This window comes from Osmerus eperlanus, chromosome 12 (assembly GCF_963692335.1).
Source record: "Osmerus eperlanus chromosome 12, fOsmEpe2.1, whole genome shotgun sequence".
NCBI lineage: Eukaryota > Metazoa > Chordata > Actinopteri > Osmeriformes > Osmeridae > Osmerus > Osmerus eperlanus.
This window is the reverse complement of record NC_085029.1, coordinates 15,322,708-15,339,222: the sequence shown is the minus strand read 5'-3', so window position 1 is coordinate 15,339,222 and position 16,515 is coordinate 15,322,708. Positions and strand designations below refer to the sequence as shown.

Genomic DNA, 16,515 nt, shown 5'->3' with positions numbered 1-16,515 from the left:
GCCCCTGGCTTCTGTCCTCTGTGTGACACCCACCTCTCGGGCTCTTGTTACCCAGAAAGACCTGAGCTCACAGCCTCAGTGGAGGCTAGGAGGCGGAGCAGCAATTGTTTCATCACGTTGAAGTTGAAGAGTGTGGGGTTGTGAAAACCAGGTGTGGACCGTTACCGCAGCTCATCTACTGAGTAACTTACTCTGTCGTGCTCAAACACATGATTACCTTAGCTGTGCATAAATAATTGCACAGCACAGAAAGAGATGCACAGAGTGAGGGAGAGAGAGAGAGTGAAGGAAAGAGAGAGAGAGAGAGAGAGAGAGAGAGAGAGAGAGAGAGAGAGAGAGAGAGAGAGAAACGTGTGGGTGCAGGGGTAGGACCCGCACATTGGAGAGAGAAGCAGACGGGGTTCACAGAAACAAAAGGACGACCACAAGACAAGGACTGGACACACAACAGGAAGCTAGAAACACAGCCAAACAAGACACAGGTGGACGCAATAACACAACGACACAGCAATTAACAAGACAGGTGAAGACAATGACACAGGACACAGGAAAACACCCAGGGCAGGGAGAAACAGCACTTGTTGTACATAAGAATCCCATTTCACTCATATCGTGTCTCTGGAACTCCCACCTCATAATCTCTTTCCCCCTCCCCTGTCTCTCGTCTCCACATCGCTGGGTTTTCCTCCTCTCTCCCTCTTGCTCTCCCTCCTCTCTCCCTCCTCTCTCCCTCTTGCTCTCCCTTCTCTCTCCCTCTTGCTCTCCCTCCTCTCTCCCTCCTCTCTCCCTCTTGCTCTCCCCCCTCTCTCCCTCTTTGTCCCTGTCTTTTCCTCTCACTCTAACTCTGTCTCCCCCTCCCCCGAACACTTCTCTCTTTCATTCTTTTCTCTCTCTCTCTCTCTCTCTCTCTCTCTCTCTCTCTCTCTCTCTCTCTCTCTCTCTCTCTCTCTCTCTCTCTCTCTCTCTCTCTCTCTCTCTCTCTCTCTCTCTCTCTCTCTCTCTCTCTCTCTCTCTCTCTCTCTCTCTCATCCTGTGGGCTGAGGGGAGTGTGGGTGATTGAGGAGCCGCCTGTCAGCAGCGATGGAGTGTAAAAACTGATCTCCTGTCTGACACCGCAGTGGCAGCTTCAAGCAGCGCAAAGGGGCAGCTCTTGTGATTCTGATCATTACCAACGCTGGCCAACCAGGAAGCCTTGAGGGTAAAGGAAGAAGGGGGGGGGGGGGGAAAGAGAGACTGAGAAAGAAAGAGAGAGGGGCAGACGAGCAGGTTAAACAAGAAGGAGGAAGTGAGTGAGAGAGAGAGATAGTGTCAGTGCCGCACTGTAAAGTGGCGAGTGGACGTCTGCAGAGAAGTGTGGGCTGGGTTCAGCTGGTATTTAAGAAGGGAACTTAGCTGAGGCTGCACAGCCTTTGACAAACAGGCAGAGGCAACTTGGATAAAAGCAACACTCAGGAAAGGTGCACACTCGCAGCAGCAACAAGTGGATCAGAAGCCTGCGCTCCTCTCAGACACTACTTTTCCAGCACTGCTTCCCCCCCAGGTTGTGGAGACTGCAGAGGGGCCAGAATGCTGTGGGCAGCAGTGCTACTGCTGCCAGTCCTGGGACTCTCTGATGCCTTGCCATCAGAGTGGATGCCAGGAAACTACACGTCAACAGAGGTGGAAGCCCAACGGTTTGTCAGCGACTACAACAGCACAGCAGAGCAAGTCTTCTTCCTCAGCACCAGTGCGAGCTGGACCTACAACACTAACTTGACGGACCACAATTCCGAGCTGCAGGTAGTGTACTGTCAACATTTACTTATAGAGAAAATATGTTTGCCATTTTTTTGCTGTATATAAACCTTAAACAGACCCTTGCGTGACCCTTGCGATTTGCTGGACCGCTCTCTTGTATCACGACTGCACCCACAGAGGGATGTCTGTTGAGCGAAGCCCTGCATGACTTTGGGGACTTTAGGATCACGCCTATTCATGGTCGTCCAGAATGACATGCCCCGTTACCACACTGCTGGGCCAACTCTGCATGTGCGTTTCTGGTGCCTTGAAAAGCAATCCGAACACATGTGGCTCGGGCGTCTTTGAGTCTTTGAAACGAGTTCCAGGAGAGGTTGGCGGAGTTTCGGGGCTGTGAGCAGGGGGAGTCAGCCAGTGTGTTTAGTCAGATGTTTAGTAGTTATAATGCCTGGTTCTATTCGTTTTCTATTGGGCTATAAAGACAGAGTCTTTTCACGTCCCTGGAAACCTCGCTTGCCACAAGGCTTCCATAAGACTTTTTCTTAGCTGTAGATATTTTGGGGGTTTGAGGATCTTTCGGCCAGAAGAGGCATTAGCTTACTGTCTCCAGATGGTTCTACTTTTACAATTTCCTCTCTCTGTATGCTAGAGGGCCATTTGCATTTCCACACACAGAGGTGGTGCAGGCTGGAAAACAAAGAGAGAATACCAGAATCCAGACAGTAGGTGGGATCAGTGAAAAATTTGCATTTTTCCAGCACCGAGAAAGGAGATTTAGGAAGACAAACGCACACTCTCATGCACATGCATGGGCACACACCCATCCACCCACCTGCCCATCCATCCATCCAAGCCACCTACACACACACACACATACAGGATGAACACATACACAGTGTCAAGCATCGACCGCCTTTGTCTAGTTTATTTTGCCTTCCCTTGTCAGGCAGCTGTCTCAACAGGGTTTTTACAACACCACCAGCCCAGCTTAGAGCTGGACTCCAGCACATGTCCAATACAACAGGTGTAGGCTCTCCCCTGCCTCGCTCGTGTCACAGGGGTCATTCCACACAATGCCTGCCTCTCCCAGGAAGCACCCAGGACGTGAGGTGCAAGAAAAGCAAGCTTGGGTCCGACCTGTGGGCTGCCCGTTATGAACGCTATTATTCTGGACACTTCAAAGATAGGATCAAAGGGAATCAGGGGCTTTGAGCCCGATGGGATTTGGCAGCCAGAGAGCAGCTCGTTCGCTGTGTTCAGCTCAACTCAGCCCTCTCTCTCTCTCTCTCTCTCTCTCTCTCTCTCTCTCTCTCTCTCTCTCTCTCTCTCTCTCTCTCTCTCTCTCGAGGCTGACAATGGAGTGTGCTGGGATGTACATGACTGTCCACTCCTGCGACCGTGGTTGTTCTGGAAATCCCCAGGTGGATCCATTCCCTGACGTTCAGCTTAGTTTTTTTTCTAGTGGAAGTGAAATTCATTCTAGGATTTAGGAAAAGGCTGCATTGTAGGGGGTGTGGCCAACAAACTAGCAAGCAGGCATGTGTGTTGGTGTGCCCGAGTAGTTCGTTGGCCACACAAACACACACCAACAAACATGCTTGCACGCACACACACACGCACACACACACACTCCTTGCTGCTTCAGAGGTGGTAGATCATTTCATCTCAGTGCAAATGAGAAGCGAAAACACGATCAAACAGCAGGAGGCCTGGTCCTGGGGTTTAGAATCATCCTGTCAGAACGGGACGACCCCTTGTGGACGACCCTCGGTCCTTTGACACACTGCCCAACCAAGCACTTGTAACTGGCACTGCCCGTTCAAAACGATTGTGTGTTTGCTCTTTCAGAAGCTGCCTTGGTTCAGCTCACATGAATGACAAAAACCGAGCTCCTCAAACTCAAAGAAGTACCTTCTCTGCCTTTTTATTCAGTAGTTGTTCTGAAGTGAACATTACACTGTTTAAGAAAAGTACACTTTCTAAGTTCCTTTCACAGAGGGAACAACAGAGTTGGGCTAGATGTGACCATCCTAATGTGCCTATACTGTTTAGACACGCACACACAGAGACTTTGAGAGGACTACATTATATGTATGAGAGAAACAAGGAAATGTATAGGTTTTTATTGCTGCAGAATGTGTAAAGAAAAGAAGTATCTATAAACCATAACAGAATGGGGAAAGAACAAATATGAAGTGTCTATAAACCATAAAAACTTTTATGTAATTTAATGTTTACAGCCTGGAAGGGAACAGAGCGAGAAAGGTAGAAAAAAAGAGAAAGGACATAAAAGAGAGGGAAAGAGGAGTAGACAGAGAGTTTGAGTTGATGCATCACACTGTGTCCGGTTTACTGTGGGTTAATCAGTAGAAGATAGATGGACCATTTTATCAGTTCTGGGGCAAATGTCAGCGATTTGACAGAGATGTTATGATGCACTCTGGTTAAAATGACACTGTCTGAGGAATGTGTTATGTGAAATAATTTGTTGCACAATATTTGGATCTGACATGCAATATGGACCTCAGCAGGACTAAATCTGGACCAGTAAATATGCACATGACTTGTGATGCAGGGGGGTGATTGTGGATTCTGCTACAGCAGTCACCCAGACATGAATTCCTGACAGCCTTTTAACATCTTGTCAGTTGACTGGTGCTGCAAACCAAGGTTTATTTGTTCATCATGATGAGAACTTCTTCAAACCGTCACACCTGGTATACTGGACTCTGTGTCGCAGTCGGTGGTACAATGATACAAGAACAGGTTCTATGTTCCATGGCCTTGTCTCAGAGAACTCTTCAATCCATCACTATCACGCAGAACAGCACTCATTAGACCACAGTCTACACACTGACCTTCCCTGTAACAATAGTGGATGTGTCGACAGATGCCTTGAAGGCTTCTGGGAGGACATTGTAAGTGCCGTTAACATTGACCTCGCTCTAACTGAGGTTGTTATTCCCTGACCCAGCCTTGCTTCTCTCGGTGACACTTCGAAAGCCCTCCAAAGCAGGAAGGCATGGCGTTTCAGCAACAGTCAAGATCAAATAGTGCATCCAATTAAAAGTTTTTTTTATTTAAGAGATTAGATTCATAAAATAGTTTGATGTAATTCGTTTCCAAACATGTTTGGGGTAAACCCAGTGTACCTTTCCAGCAGCTTGAGTTTTGAGGGGATGATTCACCTTGATTACCCCGAAGACATCGACACGCTGATTACCGAAGGTGAAATAAAAAAATAAAAAAATACTGAGCTGGGAGCACTTGTGCCTGCAGGTGGCTGCATCTCTGGAGGAGCAGGCCTTCACAGAAGCCTGGGGGAAGAAGGCCAAAGAAGTCTTCCCTGACGCAACCCTCAATGGCTTCGCGCCCGAGCTGCAGAAGCTCATTAAGAAAATCAACGAGCTGGGAGCTGCCAATCTCCCCACCACTGAGAGAGAGGAGGTCAGTGTCTTCATACGTGCGAAAGCTGAATCATAAGATTAATTATGTCAGTGTTGTAATGGGTGGAACTGTTTCCTGTATCTGGGGATGACTTTGACAATAACTTTGCATCAGATTTGAGATAAAGGGGATGATTCTTAACTGCTGCTACTTCTGCATTGTTTCACTGATATGATGTTAGATCATATTTCTTGAGACTATAGCTGTTTTTGTTTCATTTTGAAGTTAATGTTCTTTTTCCCCAACGATTTCCCAGTACAACACCATTCTCAGCACCATGGACAAACTATATTCTACAGCCAAAGTGTGCCCCACACCTGGAGAACCTTGCTGGAATCTTGAGCCAGGTACGCGTTGATGAAATAAAATGCAATAAAATCCTTTAAACGTACAACTGAACACTTGTCTAGAATTAAAGGTGTTAGCAAATTATTTGTCAAAAAGGGAAATTCCTTCACTCATGCAATATATCAGCATCTGTGAACTTTAACAACAGTAATTTATAGGCTTTTAGGCCAGAACATTTTCACATATGCATTGTCTATTTTGTACTTGTCTTCGGACAATGTTCTAGTCTAACAAAGAGAAATAGGCAGAGATCGAAAGGAGGAATACTACTCAACAGAATAACAAGAGAAGCGGTGCAGAGGGAGCGATTGTATCGACTTGAGGAAAAGAAACAGGATGAGGAAAATTAGTCTGAGCTGGATGAAGCTCGTTAGGATGTTGGGTAAAAAGGCTACACAAACAGCATGATGGAGGTCCGCTACTCAGGGCACTCTAAAACACATCGACTTCATTTATCATTCTCAATCATCGAAGTGTTTCAACAATAGGTCTGTGTCTCAACATCCTGCTGTAGCCAAACATTAATGGAAAGCTCACAATGCCAGAATACAAACCTTAATGTGTTGTGTTTGCAGTGTTCGCATAAACTACTGTAAAATCCACTATCAGGATTCAGTAGATTTGTTGTCACAGTGCAATATACAATGCACTGAAATAAAATGTCAAAGGTTCCTTAAGCAAAGGCATGCATAAGAAGCATGCAAGACTAAACCAACACCTCCACAAGCACAGACAAATTATAAACTGGCTACCACCAGGACAACCTACAGTTTAACCTGAGTTAAAATCAACAAAACTGAACATTGGGTGAAACAGAGTCAGAAAGTAGCTGCCCCCCCCACACACACACACACACCCCCTCCAAAAACACCTACACCACCTTTATTATCATAGCAAACGGAAACCCTGAGGGGTTGGCCACACCAAGGGGTCATCTCCCTTTTCCACACAGCTTACTAGCCCACTTTGTTCCTTGGCCTTCAATTTCCCCCTCTCATCCCACTCCCTTTGTGCGTCTGGCCTGTAAACAGAGATGTTGTTTTAGGGCAGCTTTTGTTTCCCGTCACCATTACTCAGGGCTAATCTCGGTGCTAATGTGTGTGCTACGCTCCTCTGTCTTCGAGAAATAGTGTCACACAAGTCATGTAAACATTCAAAACCTCAGACTCGGGTTACGTAGCACACAACTGTGCGTGTGCGGTCAGTGCCGTCGGTAGCACTAGCTAGCCACCCCCGTGGAGTGTTTTTAAAGCAGACCTAGTTTTTGTGAGCATTGTTAAGATTCCCCCTCTACCTGTTTCTCTTCCCCCAGAGATATCCCAAATCATGGCCACCTCTCGGAGCTACAAGCGGCTGCTGTACGCATGGGAGGGCTGGCACAATGCCTCGGGGGTGCCCCTCAGGCAGCACTACCCCAGGTTTGTGGAGCTCAGCAACAAGGCTTCCCTCGCTGACGGTAAGATCTCACACCATGCTGATCTTTAACCCACGGGATAACTGTCGAGCAGGCTGCTAACATTAGCTGAAAGCTAGCTGTGATTTGAGGTTGGACGTTGTGATTGGACACGATGACACTATTAGAAGGGACATCTGTGGTTAGAGCGAGAATAAGTGTGAGAGAAAGAGAAATTAAAAGGAAAGAGAGGGATGGAAAGAGAAAGGGAGAGAGCGAAAGGGGAAGAGAGAGAAAGGAAGAATAGATGATGGATGGATGAAAGGTCCTCATTTGGGACTGTCCTCTGCACCATGTGTAGGCCATGCTGACACTGGGGCGTACTGGCGCTCGTGGTACGAGTCGGCCACCTTCGAGAACGACCTGGAGGAGATCTACAAAACCATCCAGCCGCTTTACAACAACCTGCACGCCTTCGTACGCAGGAAGCTGTACCATCACTACGGCCCCAAGTACATCAACCTCAAAGGACCAATCCCAGCTCACTTGTTAGGTACAGCATCTTCTCACTATCTCCCCTGTCACGAGCAGAGATGAGATCTATGGTCCTTTAAACTCAATCAGTCCAAGACGAATATTGATCAAACAAATCTTGTTTAATCTAAAGGATATTAACCTGAAAATTAGCAAAGAAGTTCATGTTTGCAACAAGAAATGCCCTGCAAATTGAGTTCACAGCCCAGCATCTTGTATAGCTGTGTCCAGTCAGTGTGTTGGTCAGTGAGGGGAAACAAAGATTCACTAACTCTATATGACCTTCCACCTTCCCCTCAGGTAACATGTGGTCTCAAACCTGGAACAACATCTACGACATGATGATCCCCTTCCCTGGAAAAACCAATGTGGACGTGACGAAGGAGATGTTGGAACAAGTACGTGTGTGAAAGTGAAGACTGTTATTGTGTGCGTGCGTTGTATCGTTTGTATTCAACAGTAAAAACTGGATGTGTCCAAGACCGATTTCCTTCGGGACGATCACTTTTCTACACGATTCTACACTTTCTAATGTTATTTTGTCTCTCCTCTCTCTCTCTCTCTCTCTCTCTCTCTCTCTCTCTCTCTCTCTCTCTCTCTCTCTCTCTCTCTCTCCTCTCTCTCTCTCTCTCTCTCTCTCTCTCTCTCTCTCTCTCTCTCTCTACTTGTCTCTCTCTCTCTCTCTTTCTCTCTCTCTCTCTCTCTCTCTCTCTCTACTTGTCTCTGTCCTCTCTCTTTCTCTCCGTCAGGGCTATAATTCCACGCACATGTTTCGTGTGGCTGAGGAGTTCTTCACATCTTTGGGCCTGATCGAGATGCCTGACAAGTTCTGGGAAAAGTCCATGTTGGAGAAGCCTGAAGGTCGAGAGGTCGTGTGCCACGCATCCGCCTGGGACTTCTACAACCGAGAGGACTTCAGGTCAGCTTACAGATCCTTTGTTTTTGCATGGCAAAATTGTAAAAAGACGCTATCCCTTTTATTTGTGCTGCACTCATTAGTCACCTTTCAACGTAACTGCATCGTTAGCAGAGAAGTGAGCAATGAACATGAATGAGCATACCTGTGTAAAAAAAACGATATTATCATGAATCTATAGTAAAGAATTAATTCAAATGAAATGATACACTGTACCATACTGTATATCAATAAAGACCACACACACACACACTCACACACACCCTTTCCACTCCCCCTCAGGATCAAACAGTGCACCACGGTGACCATGGAACAGCTCTTCACCGTGCACCACGAGATGGGTCATGTGGAGTACTACCTGCAGTACAAGGACCTGCCGGTCAGCTTCCGCCGCGGGGCCAACCCGGGCTTCCACGAGGCCATAGGGGACGTGCTGTCCCTCTCCGTCTCCACCCCCAAGCACCTCCACACCATCGGCCTGCTGCCAACGCTGGAGAACGATGAAGGTACAACTACTACACCCAGAATCTATATTTATAATATGCTACTATATCCCACAGGGATGGTGGCCCTGGAAGTGCAGACTGTAAGGAAATACAGTTTAGTGTTGCTTAACCCTTGTGCTGCCTTCGGGTCACATGACCGTAGGTTCACAACGAACCATCGTTGTGTTTACCCAATTTTACCCAATACAAAAACAAATAAATAGCATTTTCTTTTAACCTTCGCAATGTGGGGGGTCTGAGACAGCCCGACGGTTAAAAGAAAATTCCTCACTTTGTTTTTGTATGCGGTAAAGTTGTCGCAATACGACGGTGGGTCACAATGATGATGGGTCAGAATGACCCGAAGATAACACAAGGGTTAAAAAGTGTGTGTGTGTACATCTGTGTGTGTGTGCAGAGAGTGACATCAACTACCTGCTGAAGATGGCGTTGGAAAAGATGGCCTTCCTCCCCTTCGGCTATCTGATCGACCAGTGGAGGTGGGGGGTGTTCAGTGGCCGGACCCCCCCAGAGCGCTACAACGCTGAGTGGTGGAACCTCAGGTCAGTACCATGTATTTCTAACCACATGGTTGGCTGAACGAGGGAAAGGAAATCATCTCCTTTTACACAAGTTGAAACTCTTATGTGTAAATGACCTTGTAAGTAGGCATAATAATCGAAATGTCCTTTAGATTTGCATTGCTCTGCTGATACTGACACCTTTGCTGACTGCTTTAGAGATGTAGGAGAATGACAGGCTTTTTTTTTTTCTTTTTTTTTTTCTTTTTTTTTTTCTTTTTTTTTTTAAGAACAAAATACCAGGGGATCTGCCCTCCGACTAGACGCACAGAGGAACACTTTGACGCTGGGGCGAAATACCACATTCCTGGAAACACGCCATACATCAGGTACTGGAAGACCCGGTTTAAGCCCGCTTGCGCACACACACGCACACACACAAACACACACATAGATTGGGTTACGGTAATGTCATTGACATTGACTAACTTGGCTTCACCCCTGCAGGTATTTTGTGAGTTTCATCCTGCAGTTCCAGTTCCACGAGAAGCTGTGTCAGGCCGCAGGGCACAAGGGACCCCTGCATACATGTGACATCTACAAGTCCACGGCGGCAGGAGACATCTTAGCGTGAGTATTCTGAAGATGGTCTCCTCTCTCTTCAACTAAGGGCCAACATGAACTAGCTGATAGTCATTCTCAACCTCAATTTTCATTTCCGACTGTAATGGAGGTTTAGGAACTCAGACGATGTGTCATGGCGTTTCTTCTTCTTTTTCTATGGATTCAAACCTGAAACCCTCCAAAGATGTTGGAGCTGAGTGATCAGAGACCAGTGTTTCCTTTCCCCTAACCCAGGAAGGTGCTTCAGTCTGGGTCTTCCAAACCCTGGGAAGAAGTTCTACAAGATGCTCTCGGAACAGGGAAGATGAATGCCAGTTCGCTCATGAATTACTTCGAGCCAATCACCATCTGGCTGGAGAAGCAGAACCAGAACGAGACCCTGGGTTGGCCCGACTTCAACTGGGTCCCGCCCATGCCAGAGGGCTACCCTGAGGATATTGGTGAGAGATGATTGTGGAGTGATCTCATAATTTCATCTGTTTACAGTAGATGTCTCCTGTGTTTCCCACAGTATGAATTCACCTCTTTAAAATTGAAATATTAATTTATTTAAATGTATAAATAAATCTGATCCAAAAATTCAAGGTTCGGACATTCAGGTTGTAGTGAGAGAGAGAACAGGAGCGGGGCAAGCAGGGTCTGAGCGAATCAATGCCTGCGCGCAGCTCTCCAAACTATTTTATTTTTGCCATGTTAAACAGTAAAAGGAAAAAAAAATCTTATTTGAGGAGAATGAGGACCACTGTACCAAGCCCTGGCTGCTTTGCCTTGCCTGAGCCCGAGCATGTGTTTCCAGATAAAATAGCTGACGAGGTGCAGGCCAAGGCCCTCCTGGCAGAGTACAACAGCACAGCAGAGGTGGTGTGGAACGACTATACTGAGGCCTCGTGGACCTACAACACTGACATCACTGAGGCAAACAAGCTGAACATGGTGAGACTTGATTAGCCCTCTCTCTATGTCTGTCTGTCTCTCTCTCTCTCTCTCTCTCTCTCTCTCTCTCTCTCTCTCTCTCTCTCTCTCTCTCTCTCTGTCTCTCTGTCTCTCTGTCTCTCTGTCTCTCTGTCTCTCTCTCTCTCTGTCTCTCTGTCTCTCTCTCTTCACTTTCATTCTTTCCCTCCGTGTCTCTCCCCATATTTCTCTTTCTCACTTACTCTCTCTTTTTTCTTCTCACTCAACGCACACTCACTTCTTCAAAATGGCGTGTTTACTGTATGGCTTTGTCTCCAGCTTCAGAAAAACTTGGACATGTCCAACCACACACTGACCTACGGGATGAAGGCCCGCAATTACGACACCACAGACTTCCAGGACGCCTCCGTCAAGCGAATCCTGAACAAGCTGAGTGACATTGAGAGGGCAGGACTTCCTGATCATGAACTGGTAGAGGTGAGAGGGTTTCGAATGCATCGGGGATGCCACACTTGCAGTGTTCGGACTGGTAGCTCACCAGAATGGATGTGTCATGGATTGTCTCCACCATAATAGCTTGTTTTACTTCTTCTTATAGTACAACAATCTGCTGGCCAACATGGAGACTAAGTACAGCGTGGCTAAAGTGTGTCGAGAAAACGGGACCTGCCATCCTCTCGACCCAGGTGAGAGTCTGTACTGTAAGGTACTCTGATCACTATGGTGAGGCAGGGGCTTAGCTTGCCCCAAGCATAACGTCAGTTGGAGCATCCAGCTGGATGAATCTCCGCATGGCTCTGGTGTTCACCTAGTGGGAGGCCAAGGGAGAACACATCCAATGCTTTTCTTGGCCTCTCAAACATGCAGTGCAGCCATTGTTTCCCCCGAGGCTTGAGAGAGGCTGTAATAAACAAGGGCGTGTCTTGGTTCCAGACCTCCAGAAGATCATGGCAGAGTCCAGGGACTACAAAGAGCTGCTGTTTGCCTGGCAGGGCTGGAGGGATGCCTCGGGCCGAGTCCTGCGCCAGGACTACCAGAGATACGTGGAGCTGGCCAACAAAGCCGCCACACTCAACGGTACGACATTTCAAAATAAAAGCCCCGGTATATATCGCCTCATCCCCACAGATGTGGGTCGGGCCGGTCGTGGTAAGGATCGACTGCTCTGGATTCCATGAGATCGTCCGAACCGCTGGGACCCAAAGAAGAATACTGGCGTTATGTTGGATTGTGTTGATGGTAGCGTCCCTCTCATCTCAGCGGCCGTGTGTCTTCAGGTCACTCTGACAACGGAGCCTTCTGGCGCTCCTTGTATGAGACACCCACGTTCGAGCAGGACCTGGAGCGCCTGTGGAAGGAACTGGAACCCCTCTACCTCAACGTGCACGCCTACGTGCGCAGATCCCTCTACAAGAAGTACGGAGCCAATCACATCAACCTGAAGGGCCCCATCCCTGCTCACCTGCTAGGTAAGGGGGCGACCCAGGATTGGGCCTGTCCAAAACGGCCTGTAGTCTCCCACGCTCCACACACTGTGCGTAAAAGTAAGGTCAGCGGGGTGTAAACTTATCTGTAGGACTGCCAAAACGCACTACATTAGAACATTCCCAATGCTTTTGGGATGACTGTGTGTCTGTGGTCCTGGCCTTGCTAGGGAACATGTGGGCTCAGACTTGGTCTGGAATCATGGACTTGGCCATCCCTTACCCCGACGCTACACAGGTGGACGCCACACCAGCCATGGTGGAACAGGTAAACACACACCTCAAGCAGCTACGCTGTGCTAGAGCCATGTCCCTTTATGGAAACGCACACACAAACACACAGAGACACACACACACTCACAAATACAGACACACACACACACACAGACAAGGACATACAGAAACACAATCTTTAAGGTTGACTCTCAGACAGTGTCTGGACTGCCTCTTCACAGGGCTGGAATGCAACCAGGATGTTCCAGGAGTCCGACAACTTCTTCCAGTCCCTGGGCCTGATACCGATGCCTCCAGAGTTCTGGAGCAAATCCATGTTGGAGAAGCCTGAAGGTCGAGAGGTCGTGTGCCACGCCTCCGCCTGGGACTTCTACAACCGCAAAGACTTCAGGTCAACTTGGAGAGAATCTCACAATGCATGCAAAGCAAATGAAAATAGACTTGTAGTTCAAGTTGTACCCCAGCTGGCCTCCTGAGGGTTACACACGGGCCGCACGGCTCTCGGCCAGCTCCGCCCAGCATCTGGAGCAGCTCCTTATCCTACTGCTTTCATCCCCTGTTTACATTCTTTAACATATCAACACATCCACTCTTCCTGTCTGTGATAACAATTCTCCCCCCTGGGCCCCCTGCAGGATCAAACAGTGCACCGTGGTGACCATGGATGACCTCATCACCGTGCACCATGAGATGGGCCACGTGCAGTACTTCCTGCAGTACAAGGACCAGCCAATCTCGTTCCGCGACGGGGCCAACCCGGGTTTCCACGAGGCCATCGGCGATGTGCTGGCTCTGTCGGTGGCCACGCCCAAACACCTGCAGAGCATCGGCCTGTTGGACAAGGTGGAGAGCAACTATGGTAGGGTCAGACTGCTGGGGAAACTAAATGGAATCATTTCTTAAAACTATATACTTGATTTTCAGCTGTACAGTCAAAATACACTCTTTGCACTTTAGCTTTGGATTAAGCCTCTTCTGTAAATGTATCATGTGAATACCAGCATGTGTATGTTGTGCCGATGAGATTATATTTCCTTTTATGGTCTATGTACCGTACAGTTGTTCTGTTAACGTAATGCTGTTCCGGATTACAACTCCCTTACCTCTGCTACCGAACACGTCGGTCTCCACAGAGAGTGACATCAACTTCCTGATGAGCATCGCCTTGGACAAGATCGCCTTCCTGCCCTTCGGCTACCTGATGGACCAGTGGAGATGGAAGGTGTTTGATGGACGCATCCCAAAGACCGAGTACAACAAGGAATGGTGGAACCTCAGGTACATGCGCCTGTAGAATGCTCACAAACATACATCCATACAAACATGAGATTGAACGAATGAGTAAACATCACAAACTAACGGTAAGGTGAGAATAGGGATGAATTGATTCATTGTGTGAGTGAAAGATGCAAAATGTACGATTTGAATGCTTCCCGTCTGTGTGTCCCTCCCAGAATGAAGTACCAGGGCCTGTGTCCGCCTGTGGCCCGTACAGAGATGGACTTTGACCCGGGGGCAAAGTTCCACATCCCAGCTAACGTGCCCTATGTCAGGTAGAGTAACCACTGACCACACCCCTACAGCACTACTACTGAGCCATGGATGGGATGTTGGGTAAAAATACTAAGTCTAATACACAGAGAAAAAAACATGTTTTTGCTATTCCTTTTTCAAGGTTTCAGGGGACAGTGTTCATCTAACACAATTTACAATAAGATGGCTTTTCAGTGGACTCTTCTGAATGCTTCACTCCCTGGGTTACAGCAAATCTGTGCCTGTGAGATTGGTGTGTATTCATCAAGTGTGTGCATATGTTCTACCATCAGATACTTTGTGAGCTTCATCATCCAGTTCCAGTTCCACCAGGCCCTGTGCAAAGCAGCCAATCACGTGGGCCCCCTCCACACATGTGACATCTACCAGTCTAAAGAGGCCGGGAAGCTGCTGGGGTCAGTAGGCCACCTTACCACACTCCACACTGAGTTTACTCGTTTCAAGGTCCAGAAGTGTATTTGCCCTCTGCCTGACCCTGTGACCCCTGCTGCCTGCAGTGATGTGATGAAGCTGGGCTTCAGTAAACCCTGGCCGGACGCCATGGCCATGATCACAGGGCAGCCCCACATGTCCGCCCTGCCGTTGGTGGAGTACTTCAAACCTCTCACAGACTGGCTGGAGAAGGAGAACAACAAGAACGGCGAGGTCCGGGGCTGGCCTGAGTACGACTGGAAACCACCCAGTAAGTGTACACGGGGGCTCAGGGATGTAGGGCGTTAGTCCTGGAATGTGTCTTGGAATCGAGTCTCCCTCAGCCCCCCTCAGGTCATGACACGTCATCCTGCAATGTGGCGCGGTGCGAACGTTGTACATTGTATCGTGGGTTTGGGTCCTTCACCCCCCCCCCCCGAAGTTTCTACACACTGGAAGTCATTTTAGATAGCATCTGCTGAAAAATAAACATTAATGTATAAATTATAATGTAAATAAAACATTGAAAAGCATAAAGCATTCTGCGGAAAAAAGAAAAAAATGTAACCTCATTAAAAGTTGTATATCCTGGTAGGGACCTGTATGTGTATTGATTGGTTTCTGTACATTCATGAAGAATACCCACATTCCCACTCTGTAAAAATGTGCCAAAGTCAATGCGATGAACCACAGCAGAGACACAAGAACATAGGGAGAGCTCTCAGTTGAACCATTGATTTGGGGAATTCTTGGTCTGCCACAGCTTACAAGGAAATCAATCTATCCCTGTTCCTCAGTCCCTGATGAGCTCCTGGTGAAAGGATGTGTTGGAGATTAGATACAGCAAGAAACCAACGGTCTGACCAGACAGAAACACTATACCTGGGACAAACAATGGAGATAGAGACTCAGGGTGTGAGGGGGGGGGGCAGAGGAAGAGAAGACGATGGAAAGAATGAGGCCAGCAGAAAGGGGAGGCCAGCAGAAAGGGGAGGCCAGCAGAAAGGGGAGGCCAGCAGAAAGGGGAGGCCAGCAGAAAGGGGAGGCCATGAAAGCATGAGCCTCCGTGTCTTGCTCTGAACTTTGTTTCCACACAGGGTTTGACCATGAGACTGTAACACGAATGTGCACACAGAACACTTACAGTTGCTTTCATTTGCAAGACATTGATTTGTTTTGGCCTGGTTGCATGTACTGTATGGAAACAGGATCCATCTTGCTCACTGTGTGTGTGTGTGTTTGTGTGTGTTTCAAAAGCTGATACGGCCACCGCTCCCCCGACTGCACCCCCCACCCCCAGCCCCAGCTCCACCCCCGGCCCAGGTGAAGGGAAGGTGGACTTCCTGGGGATGAGCCTGGACAGTGCTGCGGCAGCGGCGGGGCAGTGGGTCCTCCTGGTCCTGGGCCTGGTTCTCCTGGTGGCCACCATCTTCATTGGCTACAAATACAGGAAGTCAAGAGGACGTGGGAGGTCTTCCTCTAAGATGGAGCTTCAAGAGAAGTAAGATGGTTGATTTAGTTAGCAGCTTAACTGGCTAAAGCCACACTAACTGTAGCTACTGTACCACAAGACCTTGGATCTTGTGCAACATCAGTGTTTGTGTGTGTGCTACTGTATGGCGTTCTGATTTGATCGGTTTCAGTTGTCTTTCTGTCTGCTTTCCTCCATGTGTTGGATGTTTTGTATATTTATTGTATAAATTGAAAGTCACAATTATTTTCAGTATGCAAAAAAAAAACTAGCAAACTGTTTTGTAATTTATTTGTGATACTTGAACACTGGGACTAAGAAATGTTCAAATGAATGTCTGTAAAGTATTAATTGTGTATGCATTTTTGAAATATTTGATTGGATCAGTGAATACGTTGCCTTCGTATAATAAAGACAGAGAAATTTGCTTTTTTGTTACGCTGT

General features: G+C 47.8%; 1 protein-coding gene across 1 annotated transcript; it reads left to right on the top strand.

Annotated features, from left to right (window-relative positions):
* Nucleotides 1-1,234: 1,234 nt before the first annotated feature.
* Nucleotides 1,235-16,498, top strand: ace (angiotensin I converting enzyme (peptidyl-dipeptidase A) 1). Its single transcript, XM_062474041.1, has 25 exons — nucleotides 1,235-1,779; nucleotides 5,017-5,184; nucleotides 5,441-5,531; nucleotides 6,845-6,988; nucleotides 7,287-7,478; nucleotides 7,760-7,857; nucleotides 8,209-8,378; nucleotides 8,658-8,881; nucleotides 9,279-9,423; nucleotides 9,672-9,770; nucleotides 9,889-10,011; nucleotides 10,240-10,445; nucleotides 10,802-10,938; nucleotides 11,236-11,394; nucleotides 11,516-11,603; nucleotides 11,851-11,994; nucleotides 12,195-12,386; nucleotides 12,572-12,669; nucleotides 12,857-13,026; nucleotides 13,271-13,494; nucleotides 13,769-13,913; nucleotides 14,090-14,188; nucleotides 14,462-14,584; nucleotides 14,687-14,871; nucleotides 15,858-16,498. The coding sequence occupies exons 1-25, from the start codon at nucleotides 1,567-1,569 to the stop codon at nucleotides 16,103-16,105; spliced, it is 3,885 nt and encodes a 1,294-aa protein (XP_062330025.1). The 5' UTR covers nucleotides 1,235-1,566; the 3' UTR covers nucleotides 16,106-16,498.
* Nucleotides 16,499-16,515: the final 17 nt, after the last annotated feature.